This window comes from Zerene cesonia, chromosome 10 (assembly GCF_012273895.1).
Source record: "Zerene cesonia ecotype Mississippi chromosome 10, Zerene_cesonia_1.1, whole genome shotgun sequence".
Lineage (NCBI taxonomy): Eukaryota > Metazoa > Arthropoda > Insecta > Lepidoptera > Pieridae > Zerene > Zerene cesonia.
Genome location: NC_052111.1, coordinates 3,386,763 through 3,414,642, shown reverse-complemented (window position 1 = coordinate 3,414,642; position 27,880 = coordinate 3,386,763). Strand labels below are relative to the sequence as shown.

At 32.9% G+C, this 27,880-nt stretch overlaps 1 protein-coding gene across 1 annotated transcript; it reads left to right on the top strand.

The window, feature by feature from the left end:
* Positions 1-27,880, top strand: LOC119829494. Its single transcript, XM_038352023.1, has 8 exons — positions 1-407; positions 5,067-6,797; positions 18,931-18,995; positions 23,188-25,490; positions 25,583-25,708; positions 26,039-26,114; positions 26,335-26,517; positions 26,910-27,880. Exons 2-8 carry the CDS (start codon positions 5,119-5,121, stop codon positions 27,077-27,079), a joined length of 4,602 nt encoding a protein of 1,533 aa, XP_038207951.1. The 5' UTR covers positions 1-407; positions 5,067-5,118; the 3' UTR covers positions 27,080-27,880.

Here is a 27,880-nt window from a genome sequence, read left to right as displayed (position 1 = left end):
GATATATCTGTTTGAATAGGAGAGTAATCCAAGTCCTGATTTACAATACTGAGAATAGGTGACATAGAACTGTGAAACTTTCTTAAGCGGCGGGACCGTGTCAAGTGCGATTGTAGTACATAGTAGCAGGGCGCTTGGGCCGGTGAGAGCGCGGCCCGGTTGCGACCGGTCGGCCCCACCGCCAGCGCGCACGCATACGCCGCTCTGTGCCGCCGAAGTCGCGACGCCCGCCCGCGTTTCCCCGTGCGCGACACGCCAAACCGCACCGTTGCATTCATCTAACTTTTATTATCATTTTAGTACCGCGAGCTCGGAAGCTAAAATGTTTTGAGTTGTGATCGAACTCACTACGAGTGACTTACGTGGATGGGAACGTGATTTATAGCCATCGCACAAATATTATTGTGGTGAGTAAAAAATAACTAGAATAAGTTAATAGGATAGGCTAGGTAAACAAGGAGGAGCTCCGTACGGGATGCGGGGTGGGATCGAAGTGAACACCGCGTGCGCGTAATGAGTTTTGGGGCGGTAGTGAGGCACCGCTCGCTACGTTCCCGGGTATCCCGGTTTAGCCGCGCGGCCTGCGTAGCTCCCTGAATCGTGTTTTCCACTCGTTCAGGCGAGAGTTTTCTTTACTGCCCGCCCGTAAGGGCGTAACACTAATGTTTCAAGGTTTTATTTCATGTAAATTACCCCTTTATTTAATATCCCTTTATTTTCATAACTGTTCATTATTATTTGTGTTGTGGTACTGCTATAATAAATATTTCTTTTTATGTTTTGTAAATAGTGCGGTTCTAGTTATTAATTATAAGATTTAGGAAGCTACATGCATTTTGATATTCGTTATAATTTTTAGGAGAAACCTTATGGCATTTCAGTTAACTGGTTTTGCGTCGCGGAAGTTATAATCGTATATCGATTACTAACGTAACAGTAAATTATTATTAACATATTTTTGCAATATAAATCCACAGGTAACACTATGAATCTCATAGGATGAAATCATCGTTCATTAATATTCGATTTACATAAGCTCGGCGTATCCGAGCGTCTTGTTATTATTTTTATATTAAGTTGTTTAATGTGTATTTACGATTTTGTTTCTTCATAAAAATTGACCCTTAATTATCTGAAATATATCAGTAAGATACAATCACAAATAGCTATATTTTGCAAATGTTTTCATTAGTTCATAAATGTATTTTGTTTATTTTAATAATAAACTACTCATTTTAACCGTTTATGTATTAATATTTCTATTTTTTGGATTAATATATGTGTACATATTAATTTTTATAATCATGTATTAAAAGATTATCATACAGTAATACGGTCGATGAATTATATATCCTACACACTACAAATCTCAATGGACTTTTGATGCAATAAGTTATACACTTAAGTTTTAATTGCACAATTAAATCAATGCAATTGTTAGTCTGCGCTGTACCTCTAAGGCTCTAATAGAATATTAAATAATAGATTCATAATTCTATAATACGAGCTTTAAAATTTAAACAATATTATAAGCATGCACTTGTTTACAACCAATTCACAAGAGAATGTTATTGAGTTTAAAATATCTGCTTTGAGCTAGTGAGACTCGATAGGATGTTAACCTCTTCGTTTAGTTTTGCGACGTGACCGTAGCAAATATCTGATGTCATGCGAAAGACGCCCACTCTACTGTTTGACCATTCATTCTTCTTATTCAACGAGTAATCTTAGATAACATTATTAAAATGCTATTGTTGTTCTTGACACAAGGTAAATCATAATAATTGGAATAAAAATGCCTCGCTCTAAAAATAGATTTTTAATTTCCTTAATTCCATTTTAATTCCGTTTTCTCATTTCGAATGATTGATAGGTTGACTTTCGAAAAGAGGTAGAAAATAAATTCGTTCAAAAGCATTTGAAATATCACTTATCTTTTTATAATTATAACCAAAATACGAAATGAAAGTTAAAAATTTATTCAATATTATAATAGATATTTATAGATAACAAATTTCGATAAAAATAGCAGAAATAATTAGCATATATGTATTACTTTTATTTAGAATAAATTTAGTAGGTCGCGGTGTTAAAGGTATATACTTTAACCCCCATCATTTGTATTATGAATGATTGCAGTTTGTTACCAATTAAAGTCGTATGAGTAATGATTCATTTATTTAAACTTACATAAATAATTTTTATATCCAATCAAATTATTCGAAAAGCATGATATTATCTCAAAGTTCGAAATTATGGTGAATTCTATGCATGCATACATGCGTTCTATGTACTCGTTTTTTATTTAAATTATACATTTACCTATGGAAAATGCATATAGACTGAATTCTAAGCTTAGTTATTTATGAATATTAAACGAAATAATTGTAGCTTGGTGTGGCTTTAACGAGCCAACCTGCCGAGCCGCTATGTAAATGTCGCGTGCCAATAGAGTCACAGGTTCGAAAGCTAATACCAATAAATTGCAAAATGTTTAGAAAATATTATATTTTTACATAATAACGGATGTTGTAATATTTTCGCGAGTCGCATGTAAAATACTTGAAACTTATTAAGTTTTTGAAGGAGATTTGAAAGGAGATTGACCTTACTCAGCTCAAGATCTATTTATCGTATTTTAGTAGATATTAATTTTATTTTGAAGCACATCATTGGCCTTAAATTTAAATTGATTACGTAAATGAAGAATTTGGTTATGAGCTTCAAATAATGTTTCTGCATTGAAATTATTTATTACACCTATACAAAATAATGTTTTGTTAAAGTAAACAGAAACATTAGTTAGTTTGAGCGACTTTTAAACTATACAAAAGTAGGTAGGTAGGTACAGTTATGATCTCTAAGAAAATAAAAATGAAATACCTATCGCTTAATGGCAATACTAACAATGAATATGCATATGAATGTTAATGTATATTAGACATGTTAATGGTTAATTAGCATACTTCTATTTATTGTACAATATCCGCAAATTATAGGTTTGTTTTTGTTCAAGTATTGCGCTTTAATAGAAACTGGGTAAAAAAAATTTAAAGCGTAGAAAAAATTCAATTATAAAGCGGGATTCGAGTCCGCGTCTTTCGTCTTCCCATTTATAAAGCATTTTAATAATGCCATTTAATTTATGTTAGTTATACGCTTAATATAAATTCCTATTTAGCTTAATATCATTGATATAAGCTCGAAGTGTGTTTACAGTCGTAATTTTTAACCTTCATATAAAAACTAGCTAGCCCAGTTATTCACAAACTGTGAAACTATCATATTTCTCAGATGAACAATACAAATCAAGCGCTATATAATCGGCATGAATATTCATAAACCTTAATGTTATTATCAGTGTTTATGTATATGATGTACAATAATGTTTATAGCATAACGGTGTTCGTTGATGGCGTGAGAAATATATCTGAGCATACTGCAAAATAAATGCAAACTGTGATAAGATATCGTAAATTTTCTGCTTATCAAATTTACTAATTATGTAGGTTTATTTCTCCGCTGAGTTGTTTCTCTTTTAAAAGGCTTATAAATTATTGAAAATTTTTAAATGTACAAATAAATGCTCGTACCGTAGAAGCGGTTGTTTACACCAGTTACTCATGTTATTTCCATAAAATTGTGGGGTGAATTTTTTTCAACTGGGCGTAGTAGGTGAAATCTGGAATTACCGGCTGCGTATTGGGCATTGTATAGAATACCTACGCAAAGTATGAAATAAACGATATTATACATTCACACATTTTGCGTATTGCTTTACAATTAACAGATTACCGGCTTATTCGGATGTCCGATAACATATTATATATATGTGCATATAGAAATAAGTATTATTAATATTACATATATATATTATATTATATTAATAATACTTATTTCTAATTCTTCCACTAAGTGAAGGGAAAGGAAACAATGGAAGATAACCTTAGGAAAAACCTTTTTTTCCCTGTTTATTCAGTAGCGTCACGTGTAACGAAAACTGTGATTCAACGTTCGCATTTTGGCGAATACATGCCGAGGTCATTTGTAAAGTGCAATACTCCTTTACGTGAATTGTTTCTAAATTATGACCAAGAACATTTAACGTCGTCCAAGGAATAGATAGTAGTAATAGTGCTAAGAAGTTTCTCTAGTTAATATACAATATATAATTGTTTATAATAATAAACAAAGGTAACTAAAATGTTTTTTCGGTAAGAATTGTTGAAATAAAAAAAATTGCATTATAATTATAACTCAGTATTTGTTTGCATATGATAGCAATAATTCGATAGCTCTGATATATAATAATCCGAAGGAAAATTTATGAAAGTAAGACATTATTTCGTGGATCGTGCACAGTCCTTGACGCCATGTTAATATCTCGATCTCCACAAACCTGGTAAACCGCATCTGGTATTGGCTTCAGTACTAGTGACCCACATCTCTGTCATCCAATGATGTGACTGTTTGCGTTCTCAAACACGCTCGTAATACTTTCATATCGATCGTCGAAAGTTTTCTTTAATAGCGAGTGGGAAGTAAGATTTTAGTATGTCTAAAATGTTTACACTTTTCTTAGAAAACTGTTTTTAAATTGGTACTGTAACGAACAATGTATTTAACTCTTCATAATACATTGAAGAGTTAAATACATTGTTAACTATATATAAAAATAATAAGATATAATTTCTTCTGAAGTGCTCTTAACAATTCATGTTATTATTAATATCTAACATAAAATCTTACCCATACTAGACATAAATATGTAGGTATAAATAATGAAATGAGGTAATAAAGAAAAAAGAAAGTAAAAACAATGCAAAGTGTATTTCGTGAATTGCGAAACGGAACTTTTAATGAGAATTCTAAAACGATGAGCCATATACACACATAACTACTTACCAACATAAGATTGAGTCAAAATGTTATAAAGTAACCGCAAAAGTTCATCATAACCTTGCGTAATTTGACATTTATCTTATCTTTTGTAATTTATATTATATATTAGATTCCACTGAGTACGTCAAAATTAGAACTTTAACCAAAATTTTATTTTTCTACAGATCCGGTCCTGAAAGCCGTGCCTAAAAAAGGTTGCGGCGCGTTGAACGCGGCATGGAGACAGGCGCAGTTGCAGAGGAGTTTATTACTATAGTACCGGTGGGCGACACCAAGCCTGCGGTTCGGGACCCAAGTTTCGTAACTATTCTTACTGTTGGGGCGGCTAGTGGTGCGGCTGAAATAATTGTACAGAGACCACGTGGGGCGAGACTCGGCCTCGGCCTTAAATTTGAGGGTGGATCAGCTGCTGCTGAGAAAGTCAGAAGGTTACTTGTTCAATCATGTGCAGACGATAGTCCAGCAGCGAAAGCAATTGCCCCTTGGGGAAAACTAATTCCCGGTGACGAAATATTAGCCATAGATGGGGTCTCCGTTTCCGACCTGACCAGAATAGATTGCGTGCGAAGACTTAAAGATTCAGATGAAAAATTAACACTATTAGTAAGACACTTTGAATCAGAAGATAAAATGGACAATAATACTATCGCCGAAAAAGAAATAGATAGAAGTAGCCTACAACATGAAATAACGAGGCCTACCACTCTACCACCCCCGGTTCCTCCAAGAAAATTGGGAAAGAAAAATTCCTTTAAAGACAAATCAACTCTGCAAACTGTTGGTGAGCAAAATACCCTTGTAAATATGGAAAAGCAATCGAAAATGGAAAATTCCGTAAACAATCAAAATTCTTCATCAGCAGTAATAAAACTATCACGGAAATCCTCTTTTGATAGTCACTTATTTCGTCAAAATAAAGAAAGCCTTGCTTGTCTTAAAAAGGGATCACCTGAAGAAGTTCGCCGTTTAGTACGACGTCTCTCAGATGGAAAGGCGATTCCACCGGAAGCGGAAGTCTACATTGACTTATTATCCAACGAATGGGAACGTTGCCTCGCTATGGCTGATGCAGAGTCTGATGACACAGGTAGTTCAATATCTACAGTAATTGATAGATTAGGCTCCATGGCAAACTCTGTGGAAAATAGTATACCATCTACACCTATAATGCAACAAAAATCGATAGATATCCAGAAAGTGTTGAACAGTATCGAAAACATTGATAACAATATTTTGAAAGATTTGGCAAACAAAAAAATTAAGGAACAAAAGATTGATGCTAGTGATAGAAAAGTTGAAAAATATACATTGATACAGGAATCGAAAAATAAAAATATTGTACAATCTAATACAGCAATTTCTAAAGATTTTATTTCAATTCAGAATAAAATGCCGCAAAGTGATAAAAATAATAACACTGTGGATGAAAATGCTGCACCTAAATCTACATTAAAGGACTCTGTGAACAATAACCAAGAAGTTATACAAGAAAAACCAAAACCCATGCCAAGAAATACCAAAGTTGAACGCTCTGCCAGCGAAAGAAAACGGAGACCTATTCCTATCCCAGAGCTATCCTCGACGCCGATTATCGATCAACTCTTAACACCCACCAAAAAAAATTGCATTGAAACTTGGCTGCAACGTTCTGAAGCAGAGATGAATAATAAGTCTACTGAAAAGGCGGAAGAAAACTCTGTACCGGAGATTCTACCTCGTTTGATTGATTTTGTCCCGAAGAGCCAATTTGTAGAAAGCACTTCTGAGGCACCAGCCTGTATCCGCCCCACAACAGCACCGCCACCTCCCCCAGTAGAGAACAGAGAAGATGGCTCGGGTGCATCCTTAGATACTATAGGTGAATTGGACGAATCCAGCGACGTCACCGACAATGCGTAAGTATTTATTATAAGTGGAATTCGTTTGTGTGACGCTGAAAATTTTAGTATAAAGGCTTAACATAAATTATTATAATTTGACACGTTCACATTTTACGTGTGCTCAGCAATATAATCCATCAACATTCCACAAGAAAATTAATAAATACCAACAGTTTCCTAAGTAAACCATGACATTTGGTATTTGAGTAAACAATAGGCAGGCAACATTCCAGTGTAAATAATATGCGGTCAAGAGATTTGTTCTGTCGTATCCGTTATTGGTCTCGCTTCCTCATTAGACGTTAAATATGGTGACCTATTCATGTGTAAATTAAATGCAATATAAGTCACACGTCAAACGCCGTTTCTCATTAAATACGACGGAGACGAATTATAAGTAGTACAATATATAATATATTACTGACTGGGCAAATTTTGTTCTAACTTTTTTTATTATTTAGGGATACGAAAAATAGATGTAGGCCGATTCTTAGACCTACTCGATATTATTAACACAAAATGTCATAAGAATCGGTATCAGTAACCCAAAATACAAAATCTAGATAAAATTGCAACAAAAAGTTTTCTACTAATCTTGTTTAACCGCTACCAACTGAAGAAAGTACATTTTCACTCGAGAACTAATCGTTATTAGCAATTGAAACGTCGATTAACGACAACTCGTTGATTACTACGAGATAATATTTCAAACTTATAGATTGGTATGGTATTACAAATACAGTAAGCTACTGAATGGAAAGCTGTTTTTTTGTTTTCCTCTTACGGTTTGAAACAATTCTAATCTAAAATATATACAATCTATACATACGTGTAATAAATATTTGACAAAATTACATTTAGATAACTTTAGTTTTTATATATTACTTTTAGTTTATACAGTTTATACTATTTATTTAAAACAAATCTAGACATTGACAACTTTGATAAAACTAACCGGAACTTAAGCCATCGAAAACGTTTCATGAGGTCATATCTGGGACAAATACTTATAGACGTAATGATCTTAAATTACAATCTCGGTAACAAAGCGCTAGCGAGAAAGAACTCTATAGAGTTACGGGTTACGTCGCATTTTCATATTTTTCTACGCAAACAATACTTTTACTAGTTGCATAGGAACAGCAGATAAAGAAAGAAAAGAATATTTTATTTGGAATGGTGACACACATGGAAAGTTTTCTGTATTTTCATACAAACTAGTACAATGGCGGGTGGCAAAGGCGGGTGGTAACGGCCAACTGCACCCCTAGCCCCTCACCGCTCACCCTGAAAATACAAGCAGCCTTGTGCACCCAGCCATTGTGTGCCCACCGACATGTATAGACGGTGTACATAGAAACGAACTATGCCGATATCACGAGCTTTAAACTCGTGAATAGAACCCCTTTGAAAAGATAATAGCATCAGTATTGTTGTACATACTGTGCTATTGAACACTAGCGACACTGAGTGTAGTTACATTTCGATAACCGCCTGTGAGCATACACGAAATTTACAATTTATACCCAAACGCGTTTGTTCATGGCTTAAACTAAATTATTTCCGAAACTAATAAAGCAATGTTTTGAACGCAATAAAAGTAAATATTACAGAATATATTGTACATAAATAAAATAAGAATAGGTTTATTCCCCTTCATCCATTTGAAAATACATGACGCGGTTTCGGCGTCTTGTAATCAATTAAGGTATAGCAAAATTCCATCATGTAAACACGGCACTGCACTCGTATTAGTTACACAGTCTGCGAAATGTGAATAAACAAAATTGATTGCATTAAGACCGATAGTATCTCTATAGAAACCGTTAGTTGCAGGTCAGTCTGGTATGTTTTGATTTCTATTGTAAATCTTCGAAAATGATTGACATCTGACCGCTGCGACCCGCACGCCTCTGGGAGAAACACAAGAAATCTTAGGGATAAAGTAACTGTAATAGAAACCTGGCTGGTTTTGTGAGCTTCGAACGAGATGTGCTCACTGAAATATGAATGATTTATTGACGAGACAAACGGTCCTCGTAGAGAATAACTGTAAATGGTATTTGCGGTATTAGATCATTACAATCTACTTAAACAAAACACAAGGAATATTCCAAACGCCTGTTATGTATATGATTTTATTATGTGAGCTGGAGATAGAGCTTGCTTTAAAATTTTTGTGAAAATGTTACTACTATGCGATACAATTAAGAACAGACAGATTGATTTCGAGCCATTTTGTGACGTTATAGATGTAATTATATTATGTAAGAGTCGGGAAAAAATACAAGAAACCATTATTTGAAATGCGTAAAGGAAAAAACTTTTCTAAATAAATCGTATTTTTCAAATGACACGAAATTGACACAGAAATGATAAAGGTCATTGACGTGCTTATTCTAATGTGTAGTTGGCAGAGAAGTGGTATCACGATTTTTTATTAATTAAATCAATGTCGTTGTGTGTGTAAGTCAGGTTGTTCGACAACGAATTAAATCATTAGTTATAACTTGAAAACTTTAATGGAATAAAATAATTTGTAATAATACTTTACGATTACCATATATAGTTGAGTAGACGTTTGAATTTTTTACTTCCACCTGTCTATTAAACATTGAGAACTTATACACCTGCTCCTTTTTGCAGTATTAACTCAAATTGCAATAGATTATCGGAATAAAATTGTAATGCAAATTTCAATGTGCGACTACAATTAAGTGATATTTACGTCTGCTATGAATCGTTATATATTTTGTACGTGAACATACAACGATCTTTTCATGTACGAAATGTTCTATTTGAATGAATATCCTTCAAAGAATTCCGCTCGTCTGTTTATCTAAATACCAAATAGTTATCATTTTCCATCATCGCTTAATAGTTTATATTTTCGTTTCTATCTAATAAAAATCGCAAGTTTATAGCAAGCAATGTAATCTTATGTTGTAGTTATACGGCAATCAACATTTCGGTGTATTTAAAATATCTCGTACTAATTAAATACATGTTAATTACTTCAATGGAATGTTACGCTGATCTAGTACGATCTAATCAGGTCGCACGCAAAGTTGAAATATGAGTGGATTTTTTATGTATAATGTTTGGACAGTGTATCGAATCAAATTTAATCAACTCAATTGGCTTTTCCATCATTAGTAAGATATATACGAATTGTTAATCAAGTTTTGCAATAAATCGTTTTTAATAAACTTGAAGTGTAGCTTGTATGGAGCTTTTTAGAGGCTCTATAAAGTCATTGAACGGCTATAGTCATATAGTGGCCGATACTCAACATTCTAATTGCCACTACTGACTACACCCACCGAATAACAGTTCATATGTAGTTGATACGGTTGCGGTGGCTATGTAATACAAGAACACTTTCAATGATTAATTTTGATAATATAGTACAGTTAAGAAGTTTAATTACTGTTATACTTATAACACCTTTGTATACAGGGTGATATTTTGTAATTCCACCAGAAAGGAAAGTAGTCTTAATACTGCAAGATTATAAATAATGCTAAAGGTATAGCTTTACACGAAGCGAATAAAATTTTGAGAGACAGAAAACTGCGTTCAGTAATATAAAAAAATCCGCTTACAGTACCCGAGAATATAATATCGACGATTCGATATTCAGTTGTATATGCTCTTTTTTTTTAAATTAATGGAAGATTATTTATCTATTTGTTTATTTGTAATCTATTTGTTTAATTGTATTAAATGTAACAGCTTTACATGTTAACTACATTACAACAATACAAAACAATTTTCAGTAAATTCTCTTAGCTACAGTGTTAAGAGTTCCTTCCCCTTCGATGGAATTACAAAATTCTATTCAGCATACATATAGTACATAGGTAAAGAAAATGTACACGCATAATATCAACAGTAGAAGTGCTCTCTGCATTCCAAATTGTGAGAGTGAGGCGACATACTGCTAAAGTGCTTTTAAATAATGTACCTAAGTATATAATTATGAAGAGTAATGTACCTATATAACAGATAATTTTTCACCACTTTTTTAGTGTTGCATTTTCTCCATACCTTATATTGCAATAATTTATTTTTGCCTTTCAAGTGTTCTGCGTAAATTGGTGGTACAGTGGTAATACATTCATGTTCGAGATAATCAAGTAACGTCCGCATCGTGATTGTGACCCACATTCTCGAATTTGAAAGAGAAAACGTGAGGAATATGGGGCATTACGATAGCGTTTAAACTTTAAAGCCATCATCTAGTAATTGATAAGTATTAATGTCCATAATTGATCGTAAGCAACGCCAGTGCAGTACTCAGATACCTATTTGGGAGTGGCTTCAAAACAATTCATAGCATTCTAGCATAAATTAGAATAATTTTGTGGCAGCGTTTTTGTTTTTAATGCAAGTCATTTAAGACAACGCTTTGCCTTTCGAGGTCATAGCTCGCATATCTTTATTCTTCTATACTTAGTAGACGTTACTTTCAATATTATTGGCGTATTCTATGAGCGTGTGGAACGCTCCGGTATTGCGATGGTTTGCCAAGAATCCGCTGACACACGTCTGTATTTCTAGGACAAGGGGCAGGTTGTTGTGATCAATTGTAAATTCTAAACTATACAACGACGGTCATTGAACTAGTTGCATGCTACTTACGAGTTTTGCTGATAAGGAAATGTTTGTGCAAAGAAGATAGTATGCGGTTTCATTTGCATATAATATTTTGCAATGGATAACATTATTTGCTCAGCTTATTAAAGACATCTACGTCATACGTGTAAGTTTTGAAGACAACAAATATAATAAATGCTATTTAAATTCCATTCTAAAACAAAACATATTATTTTAAAAAGGTCAATGTATCTTATTTTTCGTTATATACCCATTATAGTATTATGTTATCTGTGCCCATGATATATTAATAACAAAACATACACCAGAAATAAGGTCAATCTAAATATATATATATTAATACATAGCATGTTAATCCCGTATAAAACAATTATCATAGTTTTGAATATAATAGCCAAGTGTCCCACAATTGATAGTCAATATTGTCCGACATGATTTGAAGATAATCTTTAACTAAGTGGTTTGATCATGACGCCTTGTCGGCGCTATGTGGAGCCGGAATAACGGTACTGGTGTGTCTGCGTCGCTTGGCCCTGCATCTCGTGGACCTTGTCTCTGACATCCAATACATCTAATACTGTTATTAAATTTATGCACGCAACGTCGTACTTTCTCCTGTGTTTAAATCAGGCACATCGATCACAATGATACTATCGATTACTTACGATATTCCACTAACATTTTAACACCCACGCTTCAATTAGGTTTATGTTTACTCACTAGTCATTTGAACAAAATGATGAAAGTCGACAGATGCTTCGAAGAGTTTAATGCTCAGACGAGTAATTAAATACAATAACTGGGAAAGCTTGCGAAATTGCAGTAATGCGGCTACGTATCCGCAAACCAGTACGCGTTTCAAAGTTAGGAATTCCACATGTAAGAAGCGGAAGCGGCGAGATGTGCCTTGATCTTGTATATTTAACATATGTTGTAGGCTCAAGAGTGTAGGATATATATGTTATGTCGCCCGAGCCAAGGTGTGGTGACAACTGTTCGAAGCGGCTCTGTTTACACGCGTGCTCCATTATTCTTATTTGTTGGATGTCCCGCTTATGAAAGTCCATTTAGCTATTTGCACATTTAAAGTGAGTGAACTCAAATATTTACTCTTTAATGTTTAAACTTATTAGATGCCTCTAAATGGCGTTAACCTCTGCTAGAAGAATATACAGTAACTTCAATAAGTTGTAAACAATTGAAGTAACAATAGTCTTAAATATGTATATTATATATATTATGCTTGTTTTAGTGTTACAATTGTAAAGAGATGTCATTAAAATACAATGCATTTTAATTACAAATTCTGGTTACTGAATATGTAAATGTTTGCGTAAAATACTTGCAAAATGTGCAGTAAATATTGATTAGCAATACTATCCGTTGTCGGTCTGTTTTGAATATGAAATTGCCTGAGTACCGAATTATTGACTACTTATCGAAATAACATTAACTATTTATCGAAATATTTTTTTTTTTATATCTTGTTATATAATTGAAGTTAATAGCGTTCAGCAAGTAAATGAACACAGGATTTTTGGATTTCGTTTTGAACCATTCGATATATTAATGTACTTTTGTCAATCCTATATTAACGACCAATCAACGACCAAGTAGTATTAGAAATTGCATTTACTATAAGGCAACAAAGTTGTGTGAGAACATTTTTATGAAATTAATACGAAGGCTTATAAACTGTCGTTTGAGAGCAATATATCAGCAAAAGGCGAGTATTTATACGAGATAACGAGAATATAACAGTATGTCGTCGGCCAATGATGTGTAGTGTGGGACTGCATATATTTTTTGCGGTGAACCTTCAGGCTTATAGGTAATGAAGTGCAATGAGATTCCGAGAAGTGTCCCGCTAACGGTACGAGGATGTCATTGCAATGTGTACCTTATTGCGTTATTCTCTTATTGATCCAATTTCAACAAATTATGATATGCTTATTTGAATAAAAAATATAAGAGTCCGATAAGTTTTAACAACTCGAGCAGGTGTAATACAAACAAAATTTTGAATCACATAAAAAAACGTACTTTAAAATGAAAGTTTTTAAAGAGAGAGTCTCAGAGAAAATAAAAAAATAAATGTAAATCAATATCATAGATAAGCATTTCATTAAAATGAACCTAATTGACTGGCTCTGATTTAATTTGTATTAGTATAAGTGTTTTAAAATTTTCATTCAAGTTAAAAATATGCTATTGCAATCGGAAAGTTTCTTTGAAATCTTATAATACGACGATAACATATAAATTAATTTATACAATGGCGTTCTTGACTATATATAGTATAAGAAAATAGCTTAGAAAACCTTCTCTACATCAAATATGGTTTATATAGATACCTGTAGAACGTAGTTATAAAGTAAGTGTTCGTGTTCACATTTAAAAACATTTAACGCTAGGTTTTTTAAATATGAAGGTGTGAGCCTCATTCTTTGATTGTTTTAAAGGCGTTCGTCAATTAATATGCATAATAGTACTTTATGTAGAGCATTGCACAAAATAAATCGAAAGTTGACTGATAATCATGCATTATGTAAGAATTGCATTATGTTAAATGCATGCATTATGTTACATTTGATTAAATACTGACGGGATTTAATGAGATTTAACTTTACTTTCTTACACACTTAATTTAGGCTTTTATCTATATATGATGATTTTTAACTTCTATGTTTTATTAAGCGAATTTAATTCATAATATTATTTAATTAACTCAGTGGATTCAATTGTGATGCAAGGTTCAGCACAAGTGTTACATAAGTTATAAAGTTCCTCAAGCGTTGCGTTATTCAACAGTAAAACGAACACAAATTTCTTCCTGATAATTAGGTTTGAAGTTTCGTTAGACTTCAAATTGAGAAAGAACTTTGCAATTATAATGTTTTTCTTATAGATTAGGAACTAATCGGTTATATTTTTTATTTGAAAATCGTTCTTTCAATTTGGTCTAATAAAATAACGTCCAATAAGAAAATGGTATTTTGCCTCTGTTAAAACAGCTTTATAATTAAATGCATCCAAGAAGTTCAAATAATGTGGCACAGAGTAAATAATCGGTTCTAGATTGTAATAATACACTATACTATAATGAAAATAACTTTGTAAATAATAAGCTGATTTATCCAACGCAATATAAAATACTTTTAACTCATTGTTGCCGTGATTGATAAAGTATTTTGTTTTATTTTTGATAAAGTTGAATAAATTTTTTAATTTTATAAATTGATAAGGTACCTATACTTTGTATAGATTGCATTATGTATGAAAATGGTCTAAAGATATCCATGAGAACCAAATGCATAAGAAAAGATAAACACACAGAAAAAACAAATGCAACTAGTTGTTTATTTATAACTCCGTAGACTAAAAGGGAAGGTTGTAAAGCTCAATGTGATCTACATGAACTGGATTGTGGATACCGGTTTGTCCTTAAGTGTTTTATAATTCAGAGATAATAATATTAGGTATATGATTCCGATGTCACTGGCGAATAACGTGTTATGCATACTAATAGTTTAGAAGAAGCGAGACATATAGTTCAGAGCCGGTTTGGTTGCTGAATTTACAGCCAACAGTTCTTTGCATATAAACTGTATCTTAAGCAACTCAATGATTCTTTCTAAATGAAGCCATATTTAAAATGGTCAGACTTTTTAAATTTATTCCAATAAAATACGAGGACATTGATCTCTACACAAATGATGAGGTAATTAGGTTGTCGGCTATAGCATAAATTTAATATGCGAAAATATCACAAACGCTTTTATTTATTTTAGATTTTCTGTTGAAACATACGGTTATTAATTATTAACAAATTACAAATACATGAACAAACGAAATGTTTGCAAAAGATTAAAACTGCTTTTGACCGAAACTGCAATTTGTTAATTGGGTACTAAATAGCAAATTTGACATTATAATATGTTTTAATGTCTGTGAATTGTGCTTTAACACTACCACTGACATAGCAATAAATTTTTACACACAGTTATAAATATTATAAAATTTTCTTAGTTCTGAGTAATATATAACTCCTAACTGAGTGAATTTAAAATATTTGTGTATAGGTATGTAAAGACTGTCTTGACTAGAATTGTGTGAAAAACTTCTTACTCATCTCGCGATATTTAAATATTATATTTATAATATCGACATTAACAGAACAAAAAAAAATTGTGCTTGCCAGTTTTTCGTAGTCTCGCACTATAAGAAAAAGTGATTTTACACAAAATACTGTTGATTTTGTTAAAATATTCATATGAACTGGTTAACCTTGATTTAAATTGAAGATACGGTAAGTAAATCTCGGCAATTTTTTAACCTACCTCGTACAACACTAATATCCTATACTGTCGATTGGCTTTGGTAATAATTCGGTCAGGTTGTTACTTAGGAAGGAATCTCATAACAGGAACAATTTAGTTCAAGAAAATACAGACCGTGTGAAGAAACGCGTGTTAATATTTCTTGACTCGTTTTGTACTACAGAAGCACAGCAAAGAGGCCTAAATGAAGAAAGAAAATTGTTTAGTGCACGTAATGAGAGCAATAATTATTTAAGAAGGGCATTCTTACAGTCATGTGCTGATTCAACACAAGTTTTTCATTGTATTTAAAGGTTTCGTCATGAACAGAAATGAAAAAGAATATTATTTTTAGCCGATTTCCTAGAACGAAAGTTGTATATTCGTCAATGTTATCGACAATCGCAAACCGTTTTTTTTAAATCGGTTACTAGATACTCAGTGGACTTGACTGGCACCGACTTTAAATAGATGAGTGGATAGCGCTTATAACATTTTAAATAAGAAATTGATTTGAATTCAGTTTAATATTTTGTTTTAAAACTAATTTGTTGTTGTGAATGTCAAAGATTAATTGAAGTTGTATAGTGCATTTTACAATTTAAAAATAAGAAACAAAGAAAAGTATCATAAATTACAATAAAGTCTGATTATCGTGTAAAATAAATATAAGTGATTTTTATATTTATATGCCATATATGTGTTTAATCTTGACTGAGATCTATATTTACGATCCAATATTGGCTGTAAAAGAATCGTGAAGGTTTTCCGGTAAGCGAGAGGTATGCGGCTGCGCAAGCGCAAGGGGAGCTGGGAGAGGGGAGGGATCACGATGCGGTTAACCTAGGTTAGGCCACGCTCAAGCTCGACCATACTTTCGCGACTCACTGGGTATTTCATACTTGATACCGATTTTATCGTATAAGAACGTTCATATAACCATAATAATTGTTGCTTACAATTTCTACAAGCCAAATATAGGTATTCCGTTTTGAGTTAGGAATGAAATACGACGGTTTACGATTGTTACTCATGTTATTATACCATAATAAGTACAAACTGAACAAAGAAAGCTCTATTTTATATTTGGTTGGTTAGTAACATTCTATGCCCTACGTAAAACATATGCCACTAAGAGAGACCTTTATAATAAAAGCCTTTTTTTGTTCCTTTATTTTCTTCCATTGGCACACGATATGGTAGCAATATTATACAACTATTTCAAATATTTGGTAAGGTATTTCGTCTTCGTTGCGGATTGCTGGCATTTTGAATCTGTTCTTTGAGAATTTCCGATGGACCCTGACATTTTGTAGATAGCAGCTTGCGTCTTGATTCCATGTTATTTACATTCAATTTTGTGACTTTTTAATTAACATACCCGTTTGATATTTATATCGAAAGTAATGATTTCAAAGCTCTTAAAGTTAAGTCCATGAATGGAGAATGTTTAACTTCTTTTATATGGAATTAATAATGGACACTGTACTTTTATATATTAATTATTTTTCATTTATTCATGTTGAAAACAGAAACTTTTCAATGAAAGGCAAATTAATTCCTAAAGTATACATTTATCCCGTTCAAAATAAGTTAAATTTTACGTATATATTGTTTTAATAATTGATTGGGGTTTCACTATAAGTAGTTGATTTGATTTATAAGACATTTCAATTTATTTAAGACATCGATAACTGGTACGATAATGTATTCAGATATAGAATGTGAGTCATAAATCACAAATATTATGAAATGCGAAGCCACAACTCAAGATTCCCAGTAAATACGTGATGATAACAAATTATTGACCGCACGTGCCGCATAGGTACCTACTCTTTCTCCAACATAAACAAACAATAATTCATAATTTCCATTAATTCTTTTCGTACGATACATTGAGAATGTCCGAACGGAATTCAAACTAGTAATTTTATAAACGTGATTGTGTTTTTGCTTGTTTGTCTTTAATTAACATCGAGATTTTATAATATGATTATTGTATTTGGAGATAGTTAGAAATGTGGGAGAAGAGCACGCTGCGGAACAATTTGGGCCAACTCGCACCGGAAAAGTTCCATTCCCCTACAGAAGATCGGGATGAAATAGAGGCGTGCTACTGTGTTTCGTTTAGTGAGTGGAGGAGACGGAGTTTGCTTTTCCCTTCGCTTAATTCTCAGTTCATTTCTTCTTTTCAGTCGTCAATCTTTTCCTTACCCAATACCCATTTAAAGCAGACATCGCTGTCGCAGAGGTAATACCTCTGTTGTTGTGTTGTTGTAATATTCATGGAGGGTGGAGATCGCTTACCATCACGCGAACCTCCCGCTCATTTACCCACCATGACGTAAAAAAAGAAAGGGCGAAAGATAATTTATAAAAATAAAAAATAGCGTGTCGCATTCGCAAACATACATACTGCGAAAACTAAATGTTTTTTCAATAATAAATATATTTATGTTTAAAAGCATATTATACAATTATCATATTGAAGAAGAATATACCATAATCGTCGCTTAGATGAGAATATTATAATTTATGGTGTCGTTAAAAAGTATAAACAATTATTATAAATGAGTGGATGCGGAAAACTCGTGAGTTGCTAATCGTCGCTATTACTTAAATTGGTCACTTACAGTCAATTGCTTTAAATCTCTACACACCACTAAACTCGTGATGGATTAAGTTTACACACAAACAACAGATGTATATCTACTATTACGAATGTTTCTAGCAGTAAAGAAAGTAGATAATTGTTGAAGTTTAAACAGTTCGCTTGGCATAGTGTTTTTTTGTAGTAAAATGCAAGAAACAATACTTTTAATATTGCTAATGGATGATAACGATCACTGTAGTGTTATCTTATTTCAGCCTCGCAATTCCTCTATCTATCTGTTCAGGCCGTATCAAAGCAATATTAATTACTTTTAAAGTATATAGGCTATTATGGAACGGAAGAAAGTTTATTTTTAATATTTCTTGCAATACATCAAAAAAATGAGTAATTTATTTAACTTGTACTATAAAACATACAAATTTATTTAAAAAGCTCACTGCATTTTATCACAACGTTTATTATTTCTTAGTTATATAAATTGTTATGTATATATCATTACAATGGATTTGTTTGCTTTATTATTATAAGTGTATTTTAATTATATAAATCATATTCAACTTTCAATCAATTATGCATATGTTAATATTTTTTTCAGAAAACCACGCATTGACAACGATTCGAGTAAACGAAAGTCTTCATTCGATAAAAGTTTCTGGAATGGTGAGTTTACACAATTTAAATTTTTACAACTTTACATAATATTTTTACGTGACACAACGTGAAATTCCATTTCAAGTGGGTACAACTTAAATCTAAATATAACCTTAATGCAAACGTCACAAACTTGAAGAAAAAAGCTCACAAAGAGTTTAAAAAAATAAGTTTTTATCAGCTATTTAATTATAACTACATAAAGAATCTCGAAGAAAGTAAGGCCAGTTGAATTCCTGTTTTCCGTTGGCCGACCAATAATGTAACGAGGGCGACCTGCCGCATACATTGTTAAACATTCTGCATGCCACAAATGCAATTTCAGACTGACATTTTATGATTGAAAGTGATTGGCAATTCTTTCACCTTCGCTGTCGCTGGTTAACAATACGTTCTTGCACGCCGGAGATATCAATTAAAATTATTAAAACATACGTCTCGATCTTTATCTTTCTTCAGATAGAAGCTTTAATTATTATCATATTTGCAGCAAAGAAATTTAGGAATGTCATCCGCAATAAACTTATCTTATTGCCGTTTAAAATTGAAGTCGTGGAATTTTCTTTGAAAGGCCAACAAAAAGCTTTGAGAGCGGACTGACTGCAATATGCAATACTAATGCGGATGTTATAGGGTTGTAAGTTGGTGTACAGCGTACAATGGTGGTTGAAAATTTGATATTAAATTATTGTGTAGATTTAATGGAATGTGAATTAAATCCGTCGTCTTTCATATTATTTTCCTTCGAAAACGAGCCATCAAAACCTTTTCGGGATAGAGTTTATTTTGCTTTTTCATAGTCGTCTACAAACATGCGATGTATATATATTGAAAATAATTAACCGTAGTTTAACTGCCTAATTATATATCTAACAAACAAAACAAAGAGATTTTGTGTTTGACTTGACGACCTTTAGATTTAAATGTTGCGATTATGTCTTGTTTTATCTCAGGTAATATTATGTAAGACATGTCATTGGAGAAAGTTAATTTAGTTTGAAAGTGAAATCGATTGAACTTTCTTTCACTTATCCATTTCATAGTCTCGTTCTTGGTCTATTATTTGAATAATCGATGAAACTGATGATTCAATATTCGAGACGCCGTTTGTCCGTTACTTAATTTAGAACGTCCATTGTGCACGTCGATAATTAATTTATTGAAGTATCAATCAATATCTAAAGTTGAAATTTATAAACATTTCAACGATAATAACGTCAATGCTAATAATAGCATAATATGATACTGTATATAAATTATGTTTCACCAAATTTCACTTCCATTGAAGAATTTAATAAATTCCCACGCGTCGCATGTGCGCCGACATATAACTAAATAGTATACAGTATTTAATGAAAAGAGGAGAATGTAAAAAAATGTGCAAACAAGTCAGCAAACACGTCGGAGCGGTTCAGATTGCGAGGGACGAGAGGGCTCCGGCATTCCAGCCTCCGCGACCGCGCCGACGTCATCTCTGCGCATTCTATCCGCTCCGTCCTCTACTTGTATGCAGCGAGGGATTTAAAAGAAAGCTTGCCAAATTCAATTTAATAGATAAATAACTTACCCGTTGTAGCCGTGCCAATTCATAAATGAAGCATTTTATTGCATTTAAATTAAAAATGTAATTGAATTTATTAATTGTAGAGTGAGAAAGAAGATTTATATTAAAATGTGTTTAATACTTTTACTTCTTGTTTTAAGTTTGACCGTAAGTAAAAGCTGGTGAACAAAGCTCTTATACACACACAAAAACATATAAACGGAAGTAGAGCATAGCAAGGGGCGCCGCGACCCTGACATCTGTAGTGCGCGAGCGCCGTCTGTGTGCGCGCTCGGTCGCCGCCCTCCAACGCCTTCCTCTAAAAATAGCCAAAGATTTAGTGATCTAAGCACAGGTATACTTGCCAAGCTTGAACTAGAACAACAAAGATGTCTTGACCAGTACATTGCACAAACGTATAGACGTGGGAGCGGAATAAATAAATATATTTTCGAGACACGTTTTCCTAAACATGTTTATTATGAGTGGTATTTTTGATTTTGCGCTTATGGGTTGTATTCGTGGTTGTGTTTATAAGTAGCTAGTCCTAGTGGAAAATGATCCTGTAGGTGGTGTGGTCCTGCAAGTTCGATGTGGTCGGTGAAGGGTGCGGGGGAGTCGCGTGCGCAGCGCAGTGTCCGTCCCTGGTCCGGAGCAACGCCCCCGTCAAGGGCGGCGACGCTGCAAATTTCTGCAAGTCCGTGGCGAACCGGCGACTTAGTGCATCGCGCTCGGCCGCGGCGGCACCGCGCACGCCGCTCATGAGTCTTTGTGGGCGCACACACGCAGCACGCACACTGCACAGCCCTATCTTAAATAACTGTTATTTCGGCCTGAAATGGAAGTGTTCCGCATTCCATTTTTGATCTTCCTCGCCTGAGTATGGAATATCAGGTTTAAGATCCTTTCGTTTTTTTGTTCGTTGCCATTGTTTTCGTAAGTTTTTCCCAAAGCGAAGAAAGTAAATGTTTTGTGAATGAACGCAATCAAAAACTGGTTTCATAAACGAAAGTGCAGTGTTATGAATTGATGCAAATTACTTTACCTCGGGAGCTTATTAAAAGTTACACAATGCTGGATACAAGGAGGCTACCGAGGCGCTCTATGTCACTACTTGGTTGGTATACATATTTTTAAATAAAAGGAGCATTTTATTGCATTTAAAGTGTCATCATGTTTTTTTTTGTAGTAAATGCGTAATAATTAAGTTATTTCATATTTTTTTAAATTTGTTTGAACCTAAAAATTATTACTTATTCATTTGTTTTCCGTCTTATACATTATAAAAGATTTCAAAAATATCTCGAAAAAAGAATTAATTTTTTTCTTAAAAATATATTATAAAATATAACTTTACATTTTAGTAATTAATATTGGTGATAATTACATGCTCAAATTTTAAATTTAATAATTCAACATCGCATTGTACACAATTTCCGAGATAGTACTTTTTTTTAGAAGTTGTAGCTTTGTAAATGTGAATGTTTAATTTACTTTGTATCATATTTTATTGAAGGTATTATTTATTATAACTGTATATTTAACAGAACTGGCTGACGTAAAAGTGAAAAGATTAAAAGCAGTCCATATTATTATGTATAAATGCAAAGTAATGGCTTTACATTTCCACTTTAAAATTAAATTTTTGTTTTTATTGAGTCTTTTCTTTAACTTCTATTTTTACATAAACCAATAATTTGGGACATTCTGGTTGTGGAACAAAAAATTAGTTTTTATATTTAAAAATTGGCGACAGAAGGCTATTGTGTATCATACAAAATACATATTCAAAGTACCACGTAGTGCAGATTTGCAACTGAACAAATCAGTTCAATGTCTTTATGTATTAGTGAGTATATTTGTGATTGCCTACATGAAAATGGATAAAATAATTATATCGAGAACAAAAGTACATTCAATGTAAACACTTGTGCAAATATTTCAAAGTGTGCCATACCGATACAAAGGCCAGTTTACGAACAATTACAAGAATAATAACATCTTCATGAAATTAGTTTTCACAAAGTGCGCAGTCACGTTTTAATTTTAAATTAATTTTAAAATATGTACACCCAAAAGTTGCTTGTGCTTCACACCAAGACTTATACAATTATTAAAATTCGACATTCGCGATCTCTCCATCCAATTGAAGAAGAAAAAGAAGGTATTGATAACGTGCTTGTTAAACCATATGATTGTCACTTATTTTTATTAGTGCAAATAACTTATTATTGTTTAGGTACAAAAAATAATTTTAGATTTAATTTTATGATTTTTTTGACGGTATCAATGACACATGTCATCAGAGGATAGATTAGTCAATGGTCAGCAATAATAGAACGGTGAATCATGTAGTCTCAACGTTTCCAATATTGACATAACTTGCGTAAATATTAGCGAGTCAAGGACCCTTGATGACTACTCAATAAATATCTATACTATTTATCTCCACAAAGAACTGCAATAATTATACTTAAATCTCGAAACACGATGTATATATAAACCAGTGATCAAAGTTTTTATGATGCGTTGACATGTTTAAAACCGGTAGGATTACTTTTAATAGGCTGTAGTTTTTTGCGTCTGCTTCACCATAATTACACGAGTTCTAAACGATCTAAAGCTTTTATTTTATGATATCTTATCTGTTGTTTTCAGATCGTGTCAGCAGAAGTGATGCTGAAGACAAAAGTCTTTCAAACGATGAGACACCAGTACCGACTTGTCCACGCCAACCGCCCGATGGTGTCGAAACGCCTTCAGATGCAATTGAGAAAACGCCAGATCTACCAACAAGATTACCACCTCGTATGCCGGCGGGCTGGCCTGGCACTCGTCCACGGTTCTCCTACATGTTGAGAACGCAAGATGCGAGAAGCGAAGCTAGCGTTAAGGACAAAATTGCGATGTTTTCATCGGACCATGCAATGTCTTCAGATCGCTTAGATAAGTGTGGCACTCTTCCAGTAAGGAGCCATTCAACTCTTAGAAAAAGTGTTACACCCTATGCTAAAAACTATTCCGAAATATCATCCTTAGATAGACGATTGACTAAATCACAAGACAACCTTGATGAAAGTCCTTGTATATACAAAAGACATTCAGAAAGACCAGAAGTGTTAGGAGGTGTCGAAATTTCTAAAGTTGAAATGAAATCTAACAAAATAAATAATGAATCTGATTTACACAAGCCATTATTTTATGGAAGCACGACAACTTTAACTTCGGAAGCATTATTCTCTCGACCTGGTTTCCACAGTCGCAGTATTAGTGAAGATAGTACGAATAGCACCGGATCACATAAATCCAATCTAGAGTATCTAATAGAACAGAGAAAAAAATCGATGTCAAAACTTCGAGGCCTAGCCATACCTGAAATGCAATCTCCCATTGTTGATTTACCTGAAATAAAAGTACAAGATAATCTTTCAAAGACATTTTTACAAAAATATTCCAAGCCAGAAATTAAAAACGACACTATTGTTAAGAGCTCTAAGCCATCTACTTTTAACGAAAATAAATGGAAAACAAATTTTTTACCAAACAATATTCCTAAATATTCACCTGCATTCAAAAGGAAATCTTTACAAGTTTACACTCCATCTTGCTTATCAAAGGAATCTACACCTGAACGAAAATTTGCTGAAAAGATTGATACAATAAGTAAAAATGGTAATTTATATTCAGCCCAAAAACCTCAAAGAAGTACTACAGATTTGGCAAGAGCTACTCTATTTAATTATTCACCTCAATATAAACAATTCAACAGGAATGGTTTTAATCATGCTAACGATTTTAAAAATGTCGAAGTAAAAATTTGTACAGCTACTGAAGTTGTCGATAGTGACAATGATTCTGCAATGAGTTCCACACAATCCAGTTATCGGTCTTCTGCATCGTCACCTATGCATAACTTAGACAACATCGAGTCTGATAATTCTCGTATGTCTCCAAGAATTTCACACTATGCAACTTACCTTCATTCTAAGTCAGAATTTTTAGCAAAACCTATAAGTATCGATAAAAGTAACAATGAATTCATTAAGAGAAAAGTTTGCCGTTCAGTGTCATCCGATACAAATGTATCTCTTAGTTCATCTGCTGGTTCAGCGGCTACATCAGGATCTCAAGCAAGCTGTAGTTCATTGGAAAGTTCTGTAGCTGACTCAGATAAGAGACGAGTTTCAAAAACATATAACGTTGACACTATAAATCGACGCAATATACTTGCTTCTGCAAAATGTCGAAGTGGTAGAGATATAACTCTAAAGTCACCTGTTATTGAAACTAAATTCTCTCATGAGTCACATGACAGATCACCGAGTCCCGAACATAAAACGTCTGAACGCCTTTCTACGCTCCCGTCTACAGTGAGTGCAATAACGAATAAAGGCGAAACCAGACGACGTAACAAGGTAATTGTTGAAAGTGACTCTGACTCTGACAGTGAAATAACTATTCGGCAGCGAAAATCAGACTTTAAAAATACAAGATTGAAGCGTAATTCATCAACTAGTAATAAAAATAAACAAAACAGTTTGCCGCTTGAAACAGATAAAAATGATGAAATGCCATGTGTTATTAAAGACAAAATAATGAACGAAATTAATAAAGCTGGTTTAGAAGATTATAATACAAACTTAAACAAAAGAAAAAGCTCAGAAAATATTAAGCAAAATTCCAAACATAATATTATATCTGGAAAATGGAGAAATGAGGAAAACAATAACACTGATTTTAAATCACAGAAGGTACTAGATGATGCTATGACTGCTAGATCAAAAAATAATAATGTAAGTGTTAATAATAGCACTGCTTTACAAACACCTAAAGCTAAGCCCAATAACGCAAGAAGTAGTACAATCATCAAAACTCAAACTTACCACCTTAAAAAAGGAAATGGGACAGGTGTAGGCCTTATTTTAGCTGGAGGAATAGATTGTGAGGCAAAAGATGTTACGGTGAGTCATAAATTCGTAAAACGATAATAAAAACATGAATTAATACGATTCTGAATTATGTGAATGATAATAATCAAAATTTGTTTTTCTAGGTACATCGGGTTTTGTCCGATAGTATAGCAGCCAAAGCAGGCATTGAAAAAGGAACTAAAGTTCGGAGTATTAATGGTTGCTCTACTACTGGACTTACACACGCCCAGTCTGTTTCAATTTTAAAGGTAATTATTTTAGTGAAAAAATACATTATAATATGTACCTATAATATACATATTAACCTAAACAGCATCACACCTGAATATGCCGCAGCTTTGAAGGCAAAGTAGTGTATTTTACACTTTATTTCGGCTTGTATATATATATCTGTAATACACAATCAGCGATCAGCATTTTATCATAATTCGGGAATTGTTAGATTATACTTTACAATAATTGCAATAGGGAGGGAATGCAATCGACGACACATAATCGTTTTTGAATTGTTGTGAAAAAAAAAATCTTCACACAATATACACGCATATATTTTTTTCATGAATTAAATTATATTACAGGAACAACGACCTGAAGTTGTAATTGAAATTGAAAACGATACACAAGGCAGTTTCATGGAATGCGGCTCTGAAAATGGTATGTTAATATTTTTTCTGTACTGTACTTACTGTTACTGTTGTACTGTTTTGGCTGTACGAAATTTAATTATTCTTAATTCGATTGATTTGTCTTCATTGCCATTAGGATAATATCTAACTGTTAAAAATTTAATAATATACAAAAAAGAAGGCCACGCTGCCGATATACTATGTCATAATAGCTAACCATATAATTTACATAATACTTTCTTTAACAGCGGAGTCGAAGGGTCAACTGGATCTAAATAAAGCATACAAGGGTGATAACATAACATCTGGATCGGTTGTGACAGTTGTTTTGGAGAAGGCGGGAGGTGGCGCTGGCTTAGGATTCGGTCTCGATGGTGGTCGAGACTCACCCAATGGAGATCGCGCACTTACTATTAAAAAGCTATTTGCAGGTAACTGTTTTTATTTTTTTATTTGTTTATTATAAAACCATACGTAACAAATATGTTGTCGGTTTTTTATACATAAAATATATACAATTTAAACGTCAATAATTTTATCGATAATGCCAATTCGTAAGTTTTTGAAATTTTAGTTTAGCTATTACTTATCCGGAAACAAATTTGTTTGGATTTGTTACTCATGTAGATTAGATCAAATAATTTGGCGATGTAAAATTTGTCTCAAGTTGAATAAAGCGTAGGCATAGATTAGTATAGATGTAAGTCTGTTAGTACACATACGGTGAATATTTGTTTTTTTTTTTGTAATATATATTTTTAACTATTTATAATTCGTTAAGATGTAAAATAACAAAGTTAAAATTGTATCTTAAATATTTCAGGTGGAGCCGCGGCCCAAAGCGGTCGCGTTATAGTTGGAGCTGAACTTCTTTCCGCAGGCGGACAGTCCTTCGAAGGTTTCACTCGTACTCAAGCGTGGGCGGCCTTGAAGGCACTGCCTGCTGGCCAAGTAGTCTTAGTATTAAAAAACCCTGTATCGACTGAAGCTTGATGTTACTTACATTAATAAATTATTTTGTTTACGAGAAAATTAAGCTAATCATAATCCATATATTGCAAGTTGTGATCACTCGAAAAACCTAATTTAAGTCTTTATTATTCTCTCTGCTAGGTTTTTATTGTAAATAAATAATTAAAACTTATACATTTCACGTAAAACGTAGTTTAATAATCTAAAGACTGTACTTGAATTTTGAGTAATAACATGTTTATTTATTGTTAAAAATACTAGTCCGGAAAGATAAAAGTAATAATTTATAAGTACCTATGTTATTTAGGCATAATAATATGATACATTTAGTGTTTCTAGTGTAAAATGGCGTGCCATTCCGATATAGTAGAAGTATTGGGTTAAATCACGATTTTTGGAATGGAGAAAGGTAATCGGCATATTATATTATTATGAAACAAGCATCGGTATGCCATTTGCATTTGAGATAAGAGACTTAACTATTATGTATATTTTGCTTGTGGTTGTTAAATGTCATAATAGTTGATATTATGTATTATCCAACTTAAAAATCATCGTTTACACTAAATGTAATTGTTACGGTTAATTTTAATGGAATAACCTCTTCGCCTTGCCATTCATAATAATCATTCAGCCTATCTTACCAGCAGTAGTTGTAGACTCATTTGTAAATATTGTTTTATTTGATATCCTATAACTTTTTATTTTATTTCATAACACGTTAAACACTTAAAGTGTAACCGCATAATATTATAGTCCCTAAATTATATCTTTCGAAATTATGTTCTCTATTTTTACATGAATAAATATTTTAAAAATAAA

Bases quoted from the DNA above. Each gene is read 5' to 3' on its own strand.
- LOC119829494 (XM_038352023.1), top strand. From the start codon at position 5,119: ATGGAGACAGGCGCAGTTGCAGAGGAGTTTATTACTATAGTACCGGTG. The intron at 6,798-18,930 runs GTAAGTATTTAT...TATTTTTTTCAG, and splicing joins AGCGACGTCACCGACAATGC to AAAACCACGCATTGACAACG. The intron at 26,518-26,909 runs GTAACTGTTTTT...TAAATATTTCAG, and splicing joins TATTAAAAAGCTATTTGCAG to GTGGAGCCGCGGCCCAAAGC.